Source organism: Haliotis asinina, chromosome 1, assembly GCF_037392515.1.
Source record: "Haliotis asinina isolate JCU_RB_2024 chromosome 1, JCU_Hal_asi_v2, whole genome shotgun sequence".
In the NCBI taxonomy this organism is placed as follows: domain Eukaryota; kingdom Metazoa; phylum Mollusca; class Gastropoda; order Lepetellida; family Haliotidae; genus Haliotis; species Haliotis asinina.
Window position 1 is genome coordinate 18,515,561 of NC_090280.1, and position 20,982 is coordinate 18,536,542.

General features: G+C 40.0%; 2 protein-coding genes across 3 annotated transcripts; both read left to right on the top strand.

The window, feature by feature from the left end:
• Window positions 1-5,017: 5,017 nt before the first annotated feature.
• On the top strand, window positions 5,018-20,763 carry LOC137287890 (fibrinogen-like protein A). 2 transcript variants are annotated; one of them, XM_067820271.1, is made up of 5 exons: window positions 16,464-16,739; window positions 17,377-17,495; window positions 17,605-17,701; window positions 19,552-19,716; window positions 20,119-20,763. In XM_067820271.1, the coding sequence occupies exons 1-5, from the start codon at window positions 16,571-16,573 to the stop codon at window positions 20,340-20,342; spliced, it is 774 nt and encodes a 257-aa protein (XP_067676372.1). In that variant the 5' UTR covers window positions 16,464-16,570; the 3' UTR covers window positions 20,343-20,763. The 2 variants fall into 2 exon arrangements, with proteins under 2 accessions (XP_067676377.1, XP_067676372.1); XM_067820276.1 differs by lacking the exons at window positions 16,464-16,739; window positions 17,377-17,495 and adding an exon at window positions 5,018-5,059.
• On the top strand, window positions 8,203-13,501 carry LOC137287991 (fibrinogen-like protein A). The gene is made up of 5 exons (XM_067820355.1): window positions 8,203-8,496; window positions 9,223-9,341; window positions 9,458-9,554; window positions 11,136-11,297; window positions 12,204-13,501. Exons 1-5 carry the CDS (start codon window positions 8,328-8,330, stop codon window positions 12,416-12,418), a joined length of 762 nt encoding a protein of 253 aa, XP_067676456.1. The 5' UTR covers window positions 8,203-8,327; the 3' UTR covers window positions 12,419-13,501.
• Window positions 20,764-20,982: the final 219 nt, after the last annotated feature.

The window sequence follows — 20,982 nt, forward strand, 5'->3', positions numbered from 1 at the left end:
AACATTGATTGACTCATTGATTGAAAAATCTCCTAAATATGTTTAATCGTAAATTATAAAAAAAATGAAGATCCCCTACCTTTTTGAAGAGTTTATATCATAGGATGTACAGACAAACGGTAGGTATTTACGTATTAAGCTTTCATAAGCTGGATATAACATAACAAAATGGAATTCATCTTCAATCCTGGCTAAGTCACACTTTTCACACAGTCGCAGTGTTCTCATTACGTTGTGATATCGCCCACGTTCAACTCGTAGTCTAGCCATGCCAAGACGCACTTTCGTCAAATCGTGACGATATAAGGAACAGTCACCACGTGTTAAATACACTTCCGGTTGTAAGTTCAAAATGGAAGAAGCATAAGAGTCATACTGCTACTACACTGCAAACTAGATTTCCATTCCTGATTTAAAATATCAGTAACACGTCGCTTAAACTCTGACAAATATACTTCAAGACTGCCAACACCCTGAAACACCCAGACGTACTGTAACTAAATAAAACTTGCCTAACTAATGAAGCCCATGTATGACGATCGACCTTATCCAGTGAATACATCATTTCATATGCTTTACGTGGATACCCATGACTAGGCATACGGGTAACTCTCAGCCAAACTTTGACACATGTCAACAGAGAAGACACAAAACTGGGAATCTGCCCCATTTGTCCATAACTAGAACATTTGGAGCCCTTGTACTAATGTTAAGAAACCGTTAAATCGCTAAATGTTGTATTCTCTCTAAACACTGTAGACGCCGAAAGCCCCACAACTTGGAGCCCTATAATAACATTGGCATGATTTGGGAGTCAAATATTGTAAACAAAAATCCTTGTAGGTAAACTGTCCATAGGAATACATCGTGCTTCAAACTTCACACGAGGCTTTCTTGACCTTAATAGCAAGGGAACTGCAGCTCTGTGAAAAACGTAATTGGCTTGTAAGAAGTAAGCCCAAATAGTTGTAGTTAGAAACTACATCGATATTAATCCCACTGTAGGTCCACTTTTCCACACGTGATAATTTTCCACTCTACCTGAAAACCATTATTTTAGTTTTAGACATATTTACCGTGAAATGCTGTGATTCACAATAACCCTGGAGAGTATCAAGTCGTTTCTATGGAAACTTTTCGTTATCTGGAACAAGAACAACGCCGTCTGCAAAATGTAGGAAAAAAACAAAAACAACAAAAAACAAAAGAAAAAAATACCTCCAATGATATCGGGATACAATTGGATACCTCTACTGTTTGAATTAATTATTTCATTCACAAATCTGCACAATGACCATTGTTTGTGGCTAGAAAACAGAAATTTTTTGCTGCTTTCTTGTTGAATATCTGCTTTTTACCCCTAACAGTTGACTTACAATTATACAAAACCGGTTTATACTGAGCATAAGTATTGCGCGTTTTACAGTTCCTATGATATCTAAGCAACTTTCTACTTTAAACCGTAATATTCTTTATCATACCACACATTTTCAACACCTTGGGATGTACAATGGGATGTTTCAACAAAACATTTACATGCATCAGATGAGATATTATTAATCACAGAAAGAGACACATCAACATCAGCATGATGCGCATCAGTTGCATTACATATCGCTAACCGAGTTTCCTCACAGGAAAGGTTGTTCATATATACATCCACCTTTGACTCATCCCAAACATACGAGGGTTGGCTGAAAAGTTCTCAGTCTGAGTGGTTTTTCCCCACCAGGTAGAGACAGGTGTTTGCCACCAATGAGGACAATCATTTAGTGAATCATAGATACAAGAACTACAAAAGTACTAATAGTTTTATCTCAACTACAGCTCTTTTGGTAAACCTACCCTCTGAAATCATCAGAAATGGACAAAACTGAATACAGGGCAGTCATCAAGTACTTGCAAAAGAAAGGGATGTCCCCATCACAGATACATGCTGACATGGTCTCCACTCTAGGGGATGATGCTCCTTCATTTTCCACAGTTAAAAAGTGGGCTGCAGAATTTAAGCGTGGCAGACAAAGCCTTGATGATGACCCACGCTCAAGAAGGCCTTCAACGGCAACCACTCCAGAAAACATCACGCGAGTGCTCGATATGTTGATGGATGATCGACGATTGACTACTCGACATATTGCTAGTGTAGTGGGCATCTCTCATGAGAGGGTTGAGCATATTATCACCAACGAATTAGGAACGACTAAAGTTTCTGCAAGATGGGTGCTAAAGCTATTGACAGCAGAACAGAAACGTGTCAGGTTCCAGACGTCCCTTGACAATTTGCGTCGTTTTGAAGCAGATCCCGATGATTTTGTGGCACGATTTGTAACCATGGATGAGACCTGGATACATTACTTTCAACCAGAAACAAAACTACAGTCAAAACAGTGAAAGCATCCTGATTCACCAGCTCCGAAGAAAGCCAAGTCTGTTCCTTCAGCTGGAAAGGTGATGGCATCAGTCTTTTGGGATTCCAGGGGTATTCTGCTCATTGATTATCTTGAAAAAGGTCAAACTATCAACGGCAGATACTATGCTGATCTACTGAACCAGTTGCGAGAAGCAATCAAAGCCAAACGACGAGGGATGATCGCTAAAGGTGTCCTCTTCCACCAAGACAATGCGCCTGTTCACAAATCGGTGGTGGCCATGTCAACAATCCTTGATTGTGGCTTTGAACTCATTGACCATCCTCCTTTCCCTTTCCTTATTCACCTGATTTGGCTCCTTCTGACTTCCACCTCTTCCCCAAAATGAAAAAGGAACTCGCCGGTCGCCATTTTGCAAGTAATGATGACGTCATTTCCGCTGTGACTGATTTTTTTAGGGTAGCTGAAGAAGATTTCTTCCTGACCGGGATTCGGGCCTTGCAGCATCGCTGGCAAAAGTGTGTGAACTTGGAAGGGGACTATGTAGAAAAATAAATTACAAACGTGGACTTTGTAACTTTTTTTCACAATGAGGCTTAGAACATTTCAGCCAACCCTCGTATGATACTGTACAGCTTTCAGTGACTAACATTTGAGTTCCCATTGAAAAAAGTCAGGGGCAGATGATTAGATTCAGATCTGTTTCCAAGCTCAAAGCCCCTTATATAAGAAAACAATTCAGAGGATGCAATACAAAATCTATTGAACTTGCGCCATCATCCTAGAAAAAAGTACATTTGCCAGTTGGAGTAGACACCCGACCGTTCAGAATGGATATTATTCAATATATATAATGGTAAAACATTTTCACTGCAAACCAGTACTTGTAAAAGAACGCGTCACTGTGAGTGAATATTGTAAAACATCAATTCTGCAGGTTTTGCTTCTCTCCACAACACTGTGTGATTTTAATCAGTAAGTACATGGAAACTCTCTCCACAAATGTAAACATGTGTAGACGAGTATTGTCATATGGTATATCTTCTTGTGGTCAGCCCTAAGTACATTGGGACTGGTGTAAACACTGTTACGTAAAGAAAAACATACTATCCATAACCGATCACTGAGTGTATAGTGTGATGTACACAAAAACACCTCCACACAAACACTCGTGCCTAAATGATAAGTTTAGGTGTGTTCTTTGATAAACAAACAGATATGTTGATACGTTAGGATCGTTATTTTGTGCCATACTGTAGAAAGTACTTAGTGGATTGTGACCTTTAAGAAATTTGTATTAAACAATGATTTTGACTACTGTTAAACATGTGTAGTTAGATAAGTGGTAGACAAGTGTGAACACCATGCGGAGAAGGATACCATTGAGCACCGAGATGATGACTTACTTCTGTTTCAGCGGAAGTCCATTTCTCTTGGTATTGTTTGTCAGTTCAATGTGCAAGTACCTCTCGGCGTATAATGCAGCATATGAACACCATCAGTGTTAAAATATTGTTTGAATCATATTCCTGTTACAAGTGCATCACATTTTGAATGACAGTTAAGCTTGCCTATAGATATATAGTACTCCACAACCAAGCACACATTCACTTGGATGACATACAGTCCGTACAAACAACGATTAGAGAGAATAATGGTGTTCCGAGTATGTCTGTGTGTAGTGTTGTATATATCTTGTGGATATGCTAACATATCCGGTGACTACTGTCAGGTTCTGGACAACTACGACATTTTCAAGACATCCATGGATAACTTCCTGGCATCCAGGGGTGAAACCTGTGGAAGAACGGACTTGCGCAGTTGTGAGTAGGTCGTAGGATACAAAAGCTATGACAGTATTGACTTTGAAGTTTAGTTATTTGTTATCTGTTATTTTTCTTCTGAGAATCCGATACTCGGGTCTGTGCACCACTGGTTTGTCTGATACTTGTGTACTGCACAGTAAGCCATAAAAACCCAAACAAAAACAGACAAAGCTCTTCCTTTTTTCTAAACCTCAAAATACATTTTAAGATCGTGTTTTCCCGTGTGTTGACGCACATACGTCTTGAGTCATATGACGTCATGGCTCTGAAGTGGTTTGATGAGGGTTACAACGTTCAATGTCTCAGTAAAGTGTTGTTCACCTTCCTCCTTACATTAAACCTGCATTCCACTTTCCACTTATCTACCGTGTTTTCTACGTAATCACACACATACTACATATAATGATGTACCAACGATTCTTAACCGACGTTTGTACATATAATTACGTAAAACTGCCCTCAACAAAACCATTTGGGTAAAAAGTATTTTTTCTTAGAATCAGATCTTACTGTCGCATAATCAGTCGTTGCAGTCAAATGTGTAATATGATATGCCAAATCCAGTATAGTAGACATTGTTGAAACATCGAATGGTTGATGAGTCTGCATCGATGCTTATTTTCAAGATACACATTAAGAAAGATTGGTTCCAAGAGCAATCACAGAGACTGATATACTGAGACTGATTGAAACATTATATAAATCAGACATTTCTGAACTAAGCCCTGATACCCTTCACAACAAACAAATTGTAGGATCAGTCTGGAGTTTCCGGAAGATGGGAACGGAGTTTACCGAATCAGTCCTACAGATGGGAAGCGGTCATTTCTGGCCTACTGTGACATGACTGGCGGAGGATGGCTGGTAAGTTCCAAACAATATCTGCAGCATGATAATACGTCCTTCAGTCTTAATGTGTAATGTCAATATGTCAGACATCTCAGTATTAGCTCATTGTGACATTGAATGTATAAGTGTTTCAAAGGCGACTGGACGGGTCAGAAGATTTCTATCGAACCTGGTTGAATACATGCATGGATGATTTGGAAACCTTACCCGAGAGCTCTTACAAACATCATTTCCTCCTCAGTTCCATGATCTTGCACACCATAATTGGTTTGTACTTGTGTAACCAATATGGAAAGAAACTATCGTAATGAATGTTCAAGCAAATAATTATCGATATATAAGGGTGGCGAGGTAGCCAAGTGCTGAAAAAGTTATTGAAATAGATATGAAAGGAAAAGAAATTCTTTTCGTCAGATCAACCCCCTTCATGACACATTTAATATCGCCGGTTTTGTGTTTTGGAAAGGGATATTTCCTGAATCCATTGGTTCGTATAATGAACGTTGATTTCGTAACTGGAATACGATCACACGCACGAACCAAGTCAATGCTTCTGACCCTCTAATCCAATTAGTCACGTCTAACCCCAAGCATAGGTTGCTGAAGGATTTTCACGGGACGAATCCACATTAGATTCGCTGAAACACATTACTATAAGCTAAACACTGGCTTCTGGCTAGTTATTTCATTATATAGGCATGTTAGCGACGTGCGGACGAAGAATCTGATCGATGTATTGATTGGCCGTCAAACTGCCAAAAACTCATTTTTGGATGGGTTTGGTCAAGCATGACCTTCTGAAACATTCCAGAAACAATGTGCCACCATACAAATGTTTGAGTGAGAGAGAGAGAGATCCCCCTTTACAAATCGTCAATTAGTTTAGATGTCATATGACCTAACGCACAGTTACCTTCAGCTGAGAGGAGGGGGACATGGGTTACTGACCAAGCATTGCCTTTTATACCTGAACCTATAAAACCCGCATAACATGGTCCAGGTCAGCACATCAGCTGACAGACAAGATTGTATGGCAAATCATCGACACGGTTCCGACCACCGCATTACCAACGACCGAAACTCACATGCCCTGTAAAGATGACATGGTCCGTTGGCTGCTGAGTGCGTTCACTCACGTGATAGTGTAACCTGCACCCTTCGACTCTTTGCAACAGTTGACACTAAACATGTCCGTCATTTCCGATGGTTATAGTGATTCAAATGTTTAGGACTGCTAATGGACTTTTTGCCACGACGGACGACAGCTGCTTTCCTTTGTGGAAGACAATTACCTTGCTTCATAACATGAGTCAGATGTGTTGACTTAAACAAGACTTTCACAAATGTCATCTCATGTGCTAAGGATGATTGTTTCTAGAAAGTACCAAATACTACGTTACTGGTAAAAAATGATTATTTTGCAATTGTTGGATACAATAAAGGAACCATATCAAACGTCCCATTTTAGATAAGGTGTATCACTTTGTTCTTGGTGACTAGTGTTAATTGTGTGAAAACACATTTTGTAGAAAGTATTATTACCATTAAACTGAAGGTATTGGTGGAGAATGAGTTCAGAAATATACCAGGCTGCTTTAGTTGCACAAGCATAGTCAGGAATGATAAGGGAAATGTGAAGTAACAGATTTCGTGAAGCTGTCTGACAGTATCTACCTGCAAACCTATGTGTATCGCTTTAACTTCAATGTCATTAATGTCAAGAAAGACGTCCAATAAAGATAGCCCTCCTTAATATTACCAAATTAAAAAGAAACATTGATTGTCGAAAAAAATCCTTAAGTAACATTTTCTAATCAAAAGCTGAAAAATAACAAACATTAAAATGTTTGTGATAAAATATACAAATACTGAAAGCGTTGTACAGTTTGTTGTAAATATGTGTGCAACCGTGTGCGAGTTAATAGTGTGTTACCTCAGCAGGTTTGCGGTTCTGCGAGGCAGCTGAGATAATTCATGTTTCCTTGAGGTACTTCGATCAATTATGTGGACGGAAGTTGCCTCAATATCCCTCTTAGACGTCATCAGTTTCCTTGTAAGGACATTTCAGATCATGCAAGAACCGAATGACCTTAACAACCTTGTTACTGACGTCACAAGACCTTATTTTGACGGTGACGAATCTAAACTATTTCTTTTCCAATTTACACCTCAAAGTGCTATAACCTATTGTTCAAGATTTTGATACTATGTTTGACAGGACACAGACGTCAGCTGTGGTGAGGGCCGATAAAAGTAATGGTTGTAATGGTGTGTTCAACTTCTTGATTATTTAGTCATACATGACTATGTTGAGATATTTTGCATTTTTTGAGGAAACGTATAGACGCATTGGCACTGTAATTCATCACTACTTGGTATCGAGGACATAAACAGTCAGTTGCCATAGTGCCGCTAACATCTCTTCAGTCATGGTGTTGTCAGATTCCTAGTGTTTAGAATGTTGCTGTACATTGCGAAATGGATTGGATGTTCAATTCACCTTCCGCTGAATGCACGTCATGTGCAAGGTGGTTGCCTGGGGGTGACGTCATCGACATCGCAATCTACATCAATAGTCGTCAGATGTGTTTTCTGTTGACAAACGAAGCGATGAACATTTTGAAGAGGCAACTGTGATGAGGATTTCTCGACTCTAGATCGGTAATGGAGCTACGACAAAGACGAGTTTGGGCTTCAGTTATCATATGATTTGAACACTCTGACATCGAACGTAACAGTATATACACGACCAATACTCTGCTCGTAGATTCATTGACAAAACAACAACACCAAGATCAGCAACACCCAATACAAAAGCGCACAACCTAACAGCATAATATATTCATAATATGTTAAATTTCTTAGATATTAGTAAATTGATGGATGTATTAGTGAATTTCGACATGTGACATTTAAATATTTTGTCAAATGTTAGACAATGTTCAGACAAGTGTTAGACACGTGCTGTAAGATAAGTAGTAAACAAGGGCAGCACCATGAGGAGAAGGATACCAGAGACGACCAAACGGATACCCTACTTCAGTTACAGCGGAAGTCCACTTCACTTGGTATGGTTGTCAGTTCAATGTACAAGTACCTCTTGGCATGCAATGCAGCGTCGGAATAATACAAGCATTGCCATTGCATGAGTCATATTCCTATTACAAGTGCAGAGCATTCTGATTGACAGTGAAGTTAGCCTTCAGATTTATAGTACTCGACACTCAAACATACATTTGCTTGGATGGCATTCAGTCCATACGAACAGTGATCCGAGAGAAGCATGGTGTTCCGAGTGTGTCTGTGTGTAGTGTTGCTGGCTGCCTGTGGATATGCTAACATATCCGGTGACTACTGTCAGGTTCTGGACAACTACGACAGTTTCAAGACATCCATGGATAACTTCCTGGCTTCCAGGGATGAAACCTGTGGGAACACGGACTTGCGCAGTGGTGAGTACTGAGTAGTATATAAAGCTATGACTCTGTTGACTTTGAAGCCTTGTTATATTTATCTTCTGAGACCTCGATACTTAGGCCTGTGCAGCACTGGTTTTCCTTATCCAGATACCCATATCTAATATGTTATAATTTTGTGTACTGTACAGTAAGTCATAGAGCCGTGCCACATTCTACACTCGTTCTTATTTCTAAAACCTAAAATACATTGACAATTCATATTCCCCATGTGTTGGCGTACATGCGTTTTGAGTAAACATTTTATGGAGCGTCATATGACTCTACAGGTGTTATGTTAGGGTAACAATGTTCAATGCCTCAGTAAAGTGTTATTCACCTTTCTCATGACATTAAACCTGCATTCCACTTTCCACTTATATATCGTGTTTTCTATGTAATCACACATGCACATACTACATATAAGGGAGTACCAACCATTCATTTTGTACCCCACGTTTGTACATATAATTACTTATAACTGCCCACAACACATCCATTTGGGTGAAAGTATTTTTTCTTAGAATCAGATCTTACTGTCGCATGACCAATCGTTTCAGTTAAATGTGTATGTTATGCCTCTGATGCCAAATCTAGTATAGTAGACATTGTTAAGAAAGATTGGTTCCAAGACTCCAAGTGATTGATATACCGAGACTGATTGAAATATCATATACCTGAGAGATTTCTGAACTAAGCCCTGATACCCTTCACACTGAACAGATTGTAGGAGCATCTTGAAAGAGTTTCCCGAAGCTGAGGACGGAGTTTACCGAATCAAACCTACAGACGGGAAGGGGTCATTTCTGGCCTACTGTGACATGACTGGCGGAGGATGGTTGGTAAGTTCCAAACAATATCTGCAGCATGATAATACTTCCTTCAGTCTTAATGTGTAATGTCAATATGTCAGACATCTCAGTATTAGCTCATTGTCACATTGAATCTCAATGAACAGGTATTTCAAAGGCGAATGGACGGGTCAGAAGATTTCTATCGAACCTGGTTTGAATACATGGACGGATTTGGAAACCTTACCCGAGAATTCTGGCTTGGTGCGTACAAACATCAATTTTTCGTTAAATCCATGATCTTGCACAACATAATTGGTTTGTACTTGTGTATCTGCTATGGAGATAAACTATCATTATGAATGTATAGGGAAAAAAACATCGATATATAAGGGTGGAGATGTAGCCAAGTGCTGAGGGAAACGTTGTTGAAGTAGATATTAAAGATAAAAAAAACATTCTTGTAGAAAAACCTTGTACGCCTGTTTTGTGGAGAATGTAGAGGTTTGAACATCCAGATCTTTTTGGTTGTACACATAGGTGCTGGATTCTCCATATGGAAGAACTGATGAAGCTGGTGGAACTGTAAAACTGTAGATATAACCGACATAGGGTTTTATTGCATGTAATTTATTTACACCCATCGGGGTGTCCCACTTCTTCTGCATCAGATCACGGATGTAAGTTCTAATGCTAACTTTATAATCCGAGTATGGAATAAGAAGCGGTGTCACAGATTTGTTGAGTGCTGCCTTGCCAGCAAATTCGGTCATTGCGTTAGCGGAAATGCCTACGTGGCTGGGTAACCAACAAAAGACGACTGGCCAGTGGCAAGATTATTATACAATTCAATACTTTCTGTTAAAAGTGGATGTTTACAAGAGATATTTTTAATAGCCGGAAGGCAAGAAAGAGAAAGTCGGAATAGATTATATATTGTTTACGTTGAGGGTGTCTTTGAAGATATTTAAGAGCTGTTAATATGGCGTTAGCTTCCGCTGTAAAAATCGAACTATTACCTGGTAATCTAGAAGATATTGTTCTGGATCCAATGACAGTGGCACAAGCTACTGCGCCACCGTCCTTGGACCGTCTGTAAATAAGGATTTGTATTTGCTATATTTACGTTTTAGTTGATTATATTCCTGTCTATATTGTAAGTCATTTGATTTTATAAATTTTGCCAGTGTTAGATCAACTTCTGGTTTAACCAACTGCCAAGGAGGAGAAGAAAGCAGACGGGAAGGAGCTATATTTTCTAGCTGAATGCCAGGAGCAGTTATGAAAGATTTCACTTTTACACCCAAAGGCGAACAAGGGAAGACTTTATATTGTATAGATCCTCATGAAGAGAAGTTAAATGCACGATTTGATTCATTAGAATATAGTTTTGTCATATACTGTAAGGATTTTATATGTCGTTGGGTAAGAGATGGGTCATCGGCCTCAACACAGAGACTATCGATGGGAGTGGTTCTGAACGATCCAAGAGTTTAGCCCTTGGTGGTGTACAGAATCAAACTGTTTTAGGTTACTGTCGCAGGCACCCCCATAGACGGTGGATCCATAATCAAGTTTGGAACGGATTTGTGGTCGATATAGATGAAGGAGTTTAACTTGACTCCCTCCCCATTTAGACTTGTTGAAAGTCGTTTCCAGTTCAAGTGCCTTCAAGCATTTAGTTTTAAGGGATTTTATATGTGGAAGAAACGTTAAGTGGGAATAATTAGACCCAAGAAGTTGGCTTCCTTCACTACTTTTATGGGTGTGCCATCAAGAGATAGTTCAGGGTCTTTATGTGGTTTGTATTACTTCGGAATAACGTGGGCTGTGGATATGTTTCAGGAAATGAGAAGATACACAGACTGACGAAGCAGAAAACCTATGAACTAAGGATCGATGTGGAGAACAAATCTGGAAGTCTCTACGCCGAGTACAACAGTTTCCATTTGGGCAGTATGTCGGAGTTCTACACTCTGTTCATAGGGACCTACTCGGGGACTGCTGGTGAGCATTTGACACACAATTTAAGTTACATGATGTTGCTAGTCAAGATGTGTGTTGCACAAATATCAACAGGAGGACAAGTGATGTGGATGTTGGTCCACATCATGTTGATGAACTCTGATGGTGGAAATAGAATGAAGGGTTGTATCTTATTACCTTACTACCCCATCACAATAAGGACTCTGCATGAGACCTGACATCAAGTGTGTCCATTAGCCCTATGTGATGCCATCCTCAAGTCACTCGAATGTGTCACCATCGATAAATTCTATGATTTCACTCTTAATTCAATACTTTAGACATAACTGCATGCCTCGAAGCCATGCCATGCATGTCGATTGCTACATTTGTATTACGTTATGGCCGTAATTTTGTCTTTTGTGTATTTAGGTAGTTTTGGCTTTTGGTCAGATCAACCACCTCCATGACATATTTAACATCACCGGTTTTGTCTTACCCCAAGCATAGGTGCGTTGAAGGATTTTCACAGGTCGATTCCACATTAGTTTTACTAATGCCCGTTATGTCTCTGTATGTTTGAAACATATTGTTATAAGTTACACAAATCCCCATAAAGAGTTCCGTAATAAGAAAATACCAGAGTATGATTTAATTCTAAATGAGGTCATTACCTGCTGGTGATAACAGCTGTTTTTCTATCCTTCACATGGCAAGGTGTGGTACAAGCTAACCTAAACCCTTACTTCTGGCTAGCCGTTTCCGTATGTAGGCATGTTAGTGATTATGTTCCAAGTAAAGTCCTTATGTTATGTTGGAAGCGTCCACATAGTCAAACTGTTTCTTTTTTCGTCGTGGAATCATGAAAGTATCTAAACGAGGACACCAGTTAACAATGCGTATACAGTCCATACAGTAGACTAAGACTTTCTCTTCGGTTATTTTCAGGAGACAAAATGTTGTACAGCAACAACACCCGATTCTCTGCACAGAATCTGGATTTGGATACCTTTCCCCGTAACTGCGCAGACGAAAATAGAGGCGCGTGGTGGTACAATGCATGCGCCAAAGCAGAACTCAATCGTTTGTACAGTAAAACAATTTACTGGCAAGGAATGTCAGGCATAATATCTTCATCCATGAAAATTCGACCTCTCCTCTGAACGTGATTCGGAGTGAAAGGTGCCGCTTGTTTCTTCCAATCATGTATTTCTGGGCTGAAAGTTCCTCGTCTTCCTGTATGAAGAATGTTAGCCTAATGTTGTTGTTTGGAGAATCACACGCTTGCCGTTTATATCGGCACGATGATTGAAGGATATCACGTTTGTATGTTCACATTTGACAAGTTATGGAAACAAATCGAGCTGCTCTTTTTATCAGACTTTCAGAGAGTTATGCCACTCTTGATCAGAGGTTGTTTGATCAAGGCTACAACATTCAATGCTTAAGAAAAAGTTTCATGCACTTTTGTGGTAGACACCTGGAGGAACGTTTGTACCATCAATGACATAAAGGATGTCGGGTGCATTTCCCTATTTTTACCCTATCTGCCTAAAATATGTCAGATGTACAACTGAATAGACTTAGCATATCTATGTGACAGGTGCCACTGGCGGGCCAGGATACGCTCACCTAATCGAGAACACCTCGTCTCACAACGGCTTTCTGGTTCTCCATAAACACATGCTTTGTCATCGTTTCGCAACCTGTCACTGAAAACATCACTGGATTATCTGGTCCAGACTCGATTTGTTGACATCTGTAATTCTTCTGAAACAAATATATGCTCCTGATGTAGTCACAGTTGTTCAATAAGCTCTGATTTTAGCATAGATTTCTTATGAATGTGGAAAGGGTTTTGTCGCTTCTATCTATTGAGATGGTAACATCCTGCATTCGTAAAAACAAGAGGATTGTATTTAGCAAGCCCTGACCGTTTTCTGCATGGTGTTTATTCCTTCAGTTGGATATCCCAAAACACAGAAACACGATAACCTCAATATGTTGTGATGCCTGTTTGGCATTTTGTCGTCAAACACATGTTCCCATCTTTCACAAACTGTACTGACATTGCACGTTTTCTTGGAAAGTGTGTATTGTCAAAACTCTGACATCGCTTTTGTTGGCACTGGTGTCACTTCATAGAATTAAGTTTTCCCTTTTGCCTGCAAATTTCTGATAATATGCCCACTCCTGAGGCTCCCTGTGGCGTTTATAGCCTTTAATAAAGTCTTTACTTATCAACAGATATGAGTCTTGGCTTCATTTTACAATTAAATAATACAACAGGAATAAGTACACTCTTCAAAAAAAGAAACGCAAAACCCAAATGTCAGTGAAAACTTGGTGTTATTCAAGGACGTGTAGATCAGCGGAAAATAGATATGCATGAATAAAATTGTGTGGTGCAATGTATTGCTATTGTGTCCATAATTCATGAACATAAGCCATCATAGTCATTACTGCTGTCCACCAGGTGGTGGTGAAGTCAGTGTCTCGTATGCCCACCTCCAGCTGCTACCACTGCCTGACACCTTCTGGGTACAGATCGAATCAGTCGTTGGATGTTTGTTTGTGGAATTCTTCTGCATTTCTCCTGCAGCATATGAAACAACGGCTGAAGATTCTGTGGTGGATTGCGACGCCGACGTACCCGCCTATCGATCTGATCCCAAAGGTAATCGATTGGGTTTAGATCCGGGAATGTGGAGGGCTAGGGGAGGGTATTGATGTTGTGATTGGCCAGGTAGTCCACGGTAGCACGTGCTGTGTGGGGCCTGGCGTAGTCCTGTTGGAAGTGCTGCCGTTGACGGTCAACAAGGTGAAGGACGTGCGGACGAAGAATCTGGTCGATGTATTGATTGGCCGTCAGACTGCCTTGGACAGCACGAGTTCCGATCTCCTTGTGTTTGAGATCGTTCCCCACACCATAACACACCTTCTACCTAATCTGTCCACCTGTCTGATGCATTTAGGAGCAAAACAGTCATCATGCCGTCTGTAGACACGATCTCCCATCACGTCAAATAAGGAGATAACGGGATTCATCGCTGAACCATATGCGTCTCCAGTTTGCCAGCCTTCATGGCAGCACCGTGTTACACCATCTCACTCGTCGATGTAGTCGTGTGAAGGAGGGGTCAACTTTTGGATGTTTGGCACGCATTCCTACTTCTCGGAGACGATTCCTGATTGTATGATCGGACGCTCTTCGGGCTCCAAACTCTTCTTGTGCTGTGTCCCGGGCGGTACGATGGCGTAGTGTAGGTGGGTTACCTGGATGTACCGGTTTTGGGTGTGATGACTGTCTTCCTGATCTTGGACGGTCATTTGTCGAATTTGTTTGACGAAATCGATCCCACAATCGAGTTATTGTGTTTGGATGGACGTTGAAGATCCTTGCGACCTCATTCTTTGATTCGCGAGATTGCAGTCGTCGAACAGTCTGATTTCGATCGGCAGCATTGGGACACCCCTTTTTCATACGATAAAGGAACCATATCAAACGTCCCATTTTAGATAACGTGTATCACTTTGCTTTTGGTGACTAGTGTTAATTAATATTGTGTGGAATTAATGGTGTAGAAAGTATTATTACCATTAAACTGAAGGTGTTGGTGGAGAATGAGTTCAGAAATATACCAGACTGCTTTAGTTGCACAAGCAGCGTCAGGAATGATAAGGGAATGATGGGAAGTAACAGATTTCGTGAAAACGTGAAACTGTCTGACAGCATGTACCTGCAAACCTATGTGCATCTCTTTAACTTCAATGTCATTAATGTCATAAAAAGACGTCCAATAAAGATAGCCCACCTTAATATATATTTTATACAATTACAATATTTAAAAAAAGATAACTTGATTGTCCAAACAAATCATCAACTAACATTTTCAGATTAAAAGCTGAAAAATAAGAAACAATAAAAATGTTTGTGATAAAATATACAAATGCTGACAGTGTTGTACAGTTTGTTGTAAATTTGTGTGGAACTGTGTGTGAGTTAGTTAATAGTGTGTTACCTCAGCAAAGGTGCTGTTCTGCGAGGCAGTTGAGATATTTCATGTCTCCTTGGGGTATTTCAATCATTTATGTGGGCGGAAATCCCCTCAATATCCCCATTGAACGTCACCATTTTTCATGTAAGGACATTTCAGAGCATGCAAGAACCAAATGACCTTAACAACCTTGTTACTGACGTCACAAGACCTTATTGTGACGGTGTCACTTCATCTTTGTCCAATTTACACCACACTGTGCTGTATCCTATTGTTCAAGATTTTGATACTGTGTTTGACAGGACACAGGTGTCAGCTGTGGTTTTAAGGGTGTGATCAACTTCTTGATTATATAGCCATAGATGTTGAGATTTTGTGCATTTTGTAAGGAAACGTATAGACGCATTGGCACTGTAATTCATCACTACTTGGTATCCAGAACATGAACAGCCGTTAACACCTCTTCAGTTGTCGCGCGGTCAGATTCCTGGTGTTTAGAGTCACCCATCGCTGAATCCACGTCATGTGCAAGGTGGTTGACTGGGGATGACATCATAAACATCGAAATCTACATCAACAGTCGTCAGATGTGTTTTCTGTTGACAAACGAAACGGTGAACATTTTGAAGAGGCGCTCTGGCAGCTCTAGATCGGTAATTAGTTACTACACGATGTTTGGACTGTGAAAACGATCCGTTTGGGCTTCAGTTATCATGTGATTTGAACACTCCAACATCAAACGTAACATTATATACACGACCAATACTGCAAGTAGATTTATTGACAAAACAGCATCACCAACGTCAACAACAGCACACACAGAAAAGTGCATAAACGTACAGCATCATAAATGTATGACTGTCCTTGGAAAATAATGTACGCGTGGAGATCTCGTATATATTAAATTTCAACCTTTAGATATTAGTACATGGATGAATATATAAGCAAATTTGGACATGCAACCTTTAAATATTTCGTCAAATGCTAGACAATTATTCTACACATGTTAGACACGTGCTGTAAGATATGTGGTAAACAAGGGCGAGCACCATGAGGAGAAGGATACCAGAGACGAGCAGACGGATGCCCTACTTCAGTTACAGCGGAAGTCCACTTCACTTGGTATGGTTGTCAGGTCAATGTACAAGTACAGTACATACAAGCGTTACCATGGCATGAGTCACATTACTGTTACAAGTGCAGAGTATTGTCACTGACCAATTTGAATTTGGCAAATATATAGATATACAGTACTTTCAAGCACACACTCACTCGGACGACATTCAGTCCGTAAAGGTACAAGCGTCTATCAACAATATGGTGTTCCGTCTGTGTCTGTGTGTAGTGTTGCTGGCTGCCTGTGGATATGCTAACATATCCGGCGACTACTGTCAGGTTCTGGACAACTACGACAGTTTCAAGACATCCATGGATAACTTTTTGGCTTCCAGAGATGAAACCTGTGGGGACACGTATACACGCTGTGGTGAGTACGTCGTAACATAGAAAGTTACGGCACTATTGACTTTAAAGCCATGTTAGGTTTGTCATCTGACGACTCAGTATCCATGTTTTTCAACCACATTTCCTACTTGTTCTTCTTCCTGAAACTCAAAATGCATTTTAGATGAGTGTGTCAGTGCACATGTTCTTTGAATAAACGTTTTATAGAGCGTTATATGACTCTCGCTCTAAAGTTTTTTTAATGAGGGCTGCAACGCTCAGTGTCTCAGTAAAACGCCCTTCAGCTTTCTCGTGTTCTTTTTCCCCAAGATGCACTTTCACGTAGATATTTACCGTATTTTCTGAAACGCACAGACACACTACATACGATGTACTACCCACGACTCATTTTGTAATTCCTTTTTGCACATACATTTCCCTGAAAACGCCTATGCTGCAAAAATCAAAGCATCTACGTAAGAAGTATTTTGTTTGGAATATCAGCTCCCGTTGCCGCCAAACCACGTTGTTTCAATCAAATGTGCAGTTGATACTTGTGTTAATACCAAGTGGTTGATAGACGTTGACACTTCAAAGGACACCATATAAATTTGACAAAAGTCATCAGACAAATTGTCATTGTTTCTGAAATAACCTCGGATACATTTCATATGGGACAGATTGTAGAAGCATCTTGAAAGAGTTTCCCGAAGCTGAGGACGGAGTTTACCGAATCAAACCGACAGACGGGAAAAGGTCATTTCTGGCCTACTGTGACATGACTGGCGGAGGATGGTTGGTAAGTTCCAGACAATATATGCAGCATGTTAATTCTTCCCTCAATGTGTAATGTTAATGTCTTATAATTTCGATATTAGAACATTCTGATATTGAATTTAAATGCACAGGTGTTTCAAAGGCGACTGGACGGGTCAGAAGATTTCTATCGAACCTGGTTCGAATACATGGACGGATTTGGAAACCTGACCCAAGAATTCTGGCTTGGTTCGTACAAGCATAACCTGTATAGAACCATTTCCTATATCCGTGGCATTAGTCAGGAAATGATATAAACAACCAGATCACGGCGTGCGGCTATCTTTGTGGTATGTCATTGATATCTTGGTGTCCCATATTTTGTATATCATAATGGGTTTGTATGTGTCTGTGACTAGTACGGAAAGAAACTGCCGTTATAGATGTTTGACACAAATAAGTAAAAACTTGTATATGAGGGCGAAAAGGCAACAAGTTGGCTGCTGAAAACGAAATTCGAACAAGAGTCATCAGAATGATGAGATATCCCCCAGCCCCAACATATTTTAAAGAACAATTCATCTGACAGTTCCATGGAAATCATGAAATATATAAATGCCGTATGTCTGTAAACAGCAAAAGGCACCACCTCAAGACATGCCTTATATATCTGCCAAGATCTGTTGAAAGATATGAAACGAAGCCCACCCCTCCATTGGGAGATTAAGTCCGAATTGTTTCCATGGAAACCGGGACAAATAAAAATGCCCAAACTTTGTAAATAGCACAAGGCACCACTTTGTGGTCTGAATCGGGTATCTGTCAACTTTTGCTGAAATATATTAACTCTATTTTGATTTGTGCTCCTGAAACGAAGCCCATCCCTCCATTTTGAGACTAAGTTCCATGGAAACTGGGAAAATGATGAATCACCAAAATCTGTAAATAGCAAAAGGCAGCACTTTAGGGGCTTCCTCACATATCTGCCAAGTTTTGCTTAAAGATATTCAGAAGCTTTTGAGTTCTGCTCAGGAAACGATGCCCACCCCTCCATTTTGACACAAATCTGCATCGTTTCCGTGGAAGCACAGAAAATGATAATTCACAAAAACCTGTAAATAGTAAAAGGCACCACTCTGGGGGTCTGCCACAGATATCTGCCAAGTTTTGCTGGCAGATTTTAAGTTTTTGAGTTGCGCACCGGAAACGAAACACACCTGTCACTTTTGAGTCTCAAAGGTTTCTATGGAAACCCAGAAACTAATAAATCACAAATAGCAAAAGGCACAACTTTAGGTTCTGATTGATATATCTACCAAGTTTTTCAGAAAAATATTGAACGGTATTTTTGAGATATGTTCCCAGAAACGAATCCCACCCCATCATTAGACTAAACCAAAACGTTTCATGGATAAAATAAAATAAAATAAAATAAAATAAAATAAAATAAAATAAAATAAAATAAAATAAATAAAACGCTAGAAATCTGTAAATAGAAGAAGGCACATGGTTCAGTTTATGATATCTGCCAATTTTGGTCTTAAAATATTTGGTCTTAAATATTGATTTATGCACCGGAAACAAAATGATCACGGATGGGGGGACAGACGAGGCGTCGACTACATCCCCCGGCATGCAATGCGGGATGATATAGTCGACGCCTCGTCTGTAAAAAGATTGTTGTTGTAAATACATAGTAAACAGTTCCTGTAAAAAAGAAACAACAACAACAAAAACAAACAAAAACATGCACGCACGTCTGTGTTGGGTGTGTCAGTATTTTAACAGCCAGACCTCCCTGGTCGTCACGTTTACACATCGACTGGATTCCCCACATGGAACAATTGATGAAAGTCAGGGAGACCAATCTAGTATTACCGTACTCGTTTTCTCGCCTCCCTGACACGGGCGTGTCATTTTATTATCACTGGTGTTGGAGTTTTGGCCTCATAGAGAGTGTGATTGGTGTCCAAAGGACTTCGGATAATATACGCCGAGGCCATATTTCAGAAAATGAGAAGAGTGTTTTCATTTCATACAGACTGTGACTGGAGTCTTCTCAAGAACTTTGGGATAACGTAAGGTGTGTCATATTTCAGGAAATGAGAAGATACACAGACTGACGAAGCAGAAAACTAATGAACTAAGGATGGACCTGGTGAACAACACAGGAAGTCACTTCTATGCCGAGTACAACAGTTTCCATCTAGGTAGCATGTCAGAGTTTTACACTCTGTTCATAGGACACTACTCCGGCACAGCTGGTGAGCATGTCAAACAATTTAGACGAATACATTGTCATCTTTGAAGTACAGGTTAAACCCCGAAACCTCAAACATAGTTCCGTTTATATCCGATTGACATAGAGTGCAAACAGACACCTTTAGAAGTCAAAATAAAACAAAAAACAATTAACTGCAGAAATTAGGCCCACAGTGTTGGTGTGAATCTTTGGTGACTGGTGAAAGATGGTGGTCCATGTTAGAGACATATTTGCCGCCAAGGAACTGTTCACATATTGCTGGGCAAACCGCCAGAATGCTACCACACACTGAAATGACCACCTGATTAAAAGAAAACCACACCCACACGACATGTTAACAAACACTCTTTACTAAAACAGTTATGTTAGGACACGAGTGATCTATTAGTACGTTCCTTTCCAGGAGACCAGATGCTGTATCATAACAATAGCCGATTTAGTGCAAAGAATCTGGATATGGACACACATCCGACCCAAAGCATCAACTGTGCTGCTTACCATACAGGGACGTGGTGGTACAAAGCTTGCATGCACTCAGGCCTCAACAGGCTTTACAGCAAGACTCCTTACTGGAGTGGACTGACGGGAGTAAAGACTACATCTATGAAAATACGACCTCTCAACTAACTGGTGGTTTTCATGATGTTGCACATTTAATTGCATAATTTCAATTGCACATGATTTGAATTGAGCACATAAAAGGAGCACATGCAAATCTGCATGAAATGCTGTGGAGTTCGTATGTTCGTATGTTCGTATGTTCGTATGTTCGTATATATTCTCGAAATTAACAATGCCGTATAAAAGAGTGCATGGAAATCTGAGAGGAAACAAGACCATGTAGCACACTATGAAGTGCTTCGGTATGTATGTACGTGTCACCAGCATCCAGGAACATGTTACGTACAGTGTTCAGTGTGAAAATTTAATACTTAAAACGATGCTGTGAGGAGAAAACATTCAGCTGACATGCTACTATAGAATAACCGAGGAGAGAGGAGTGTTTAGGTACACCTTGTTCTGAATGAAATAGTTTCGAAGCAAAGCCTATATGGTATTTTTCACTCAAGACCTAGACAATACTGTCAATTAACTGAATAAACACATTACTTATATTTGTTGTTCTCTTTAACATCGATCAATATAGGTGCATGTCATCTGTGTGTGGTCCTGGATTCATCGAAGAGCTTCACATACATCATGACTTGTAAATGACTTGTAAAGTTTAAAGCGTAATGTGACACAGAAGAGAAATGCAAACAAACTG

What these genes read in the sequence shown, in the direction of transcription:
- LOC137287991 (XM_067820355.1), top strand. Translation starts at nt 8,328, where the DNA reads ATGGTGTTCCGAGTGTGTCTGTGTGTAGTGTTGCTGGCTGCCTGTGGA. An exon ending in GAACACGGACTTGCGCAGTG is followed by an intron (nt 8,497 to 9,222) that starts GTGAGTACTGAG and finishes CACACTGAACAG; the next exon opens with ATTGTAGGAGCATCTTGAAA. An exon ending in TACCCGAGAATTCTGGCTTG is followed by an intron (nt 9,555 to 11,135) that starts GTGCGTACAAAC and finishes GATATGTTTCAG; the next exon opens with GAAATGAGAAGATACACAGA.
- LOC137287890 (XM_067820271.1), top strand. Translation starts at nt 16,571, where the DNA reads ATGGTGTTCCGTCTGTGTCTGTGTGTAGTGTTGCTGGCTGCCTGTGGA. An exon ending in GGACACGTATACACGCTGTG is followed by an intron (nt 16,740 to 17,376) that starts GTGAGTACGTCG and finishes CATATGGGACAG; the next exon opens with ATTGTAGAAGCATCTTGAAA. An exon ending in TGACTGGCGGAGGATGGTTG is followed by an intron (nt 17,496 to 17,604) that starts GTAAGTTCCAGA and finishes TTAAATGCACAG; the next exon opens with GTGTTTCAAAGGCGACTGGA.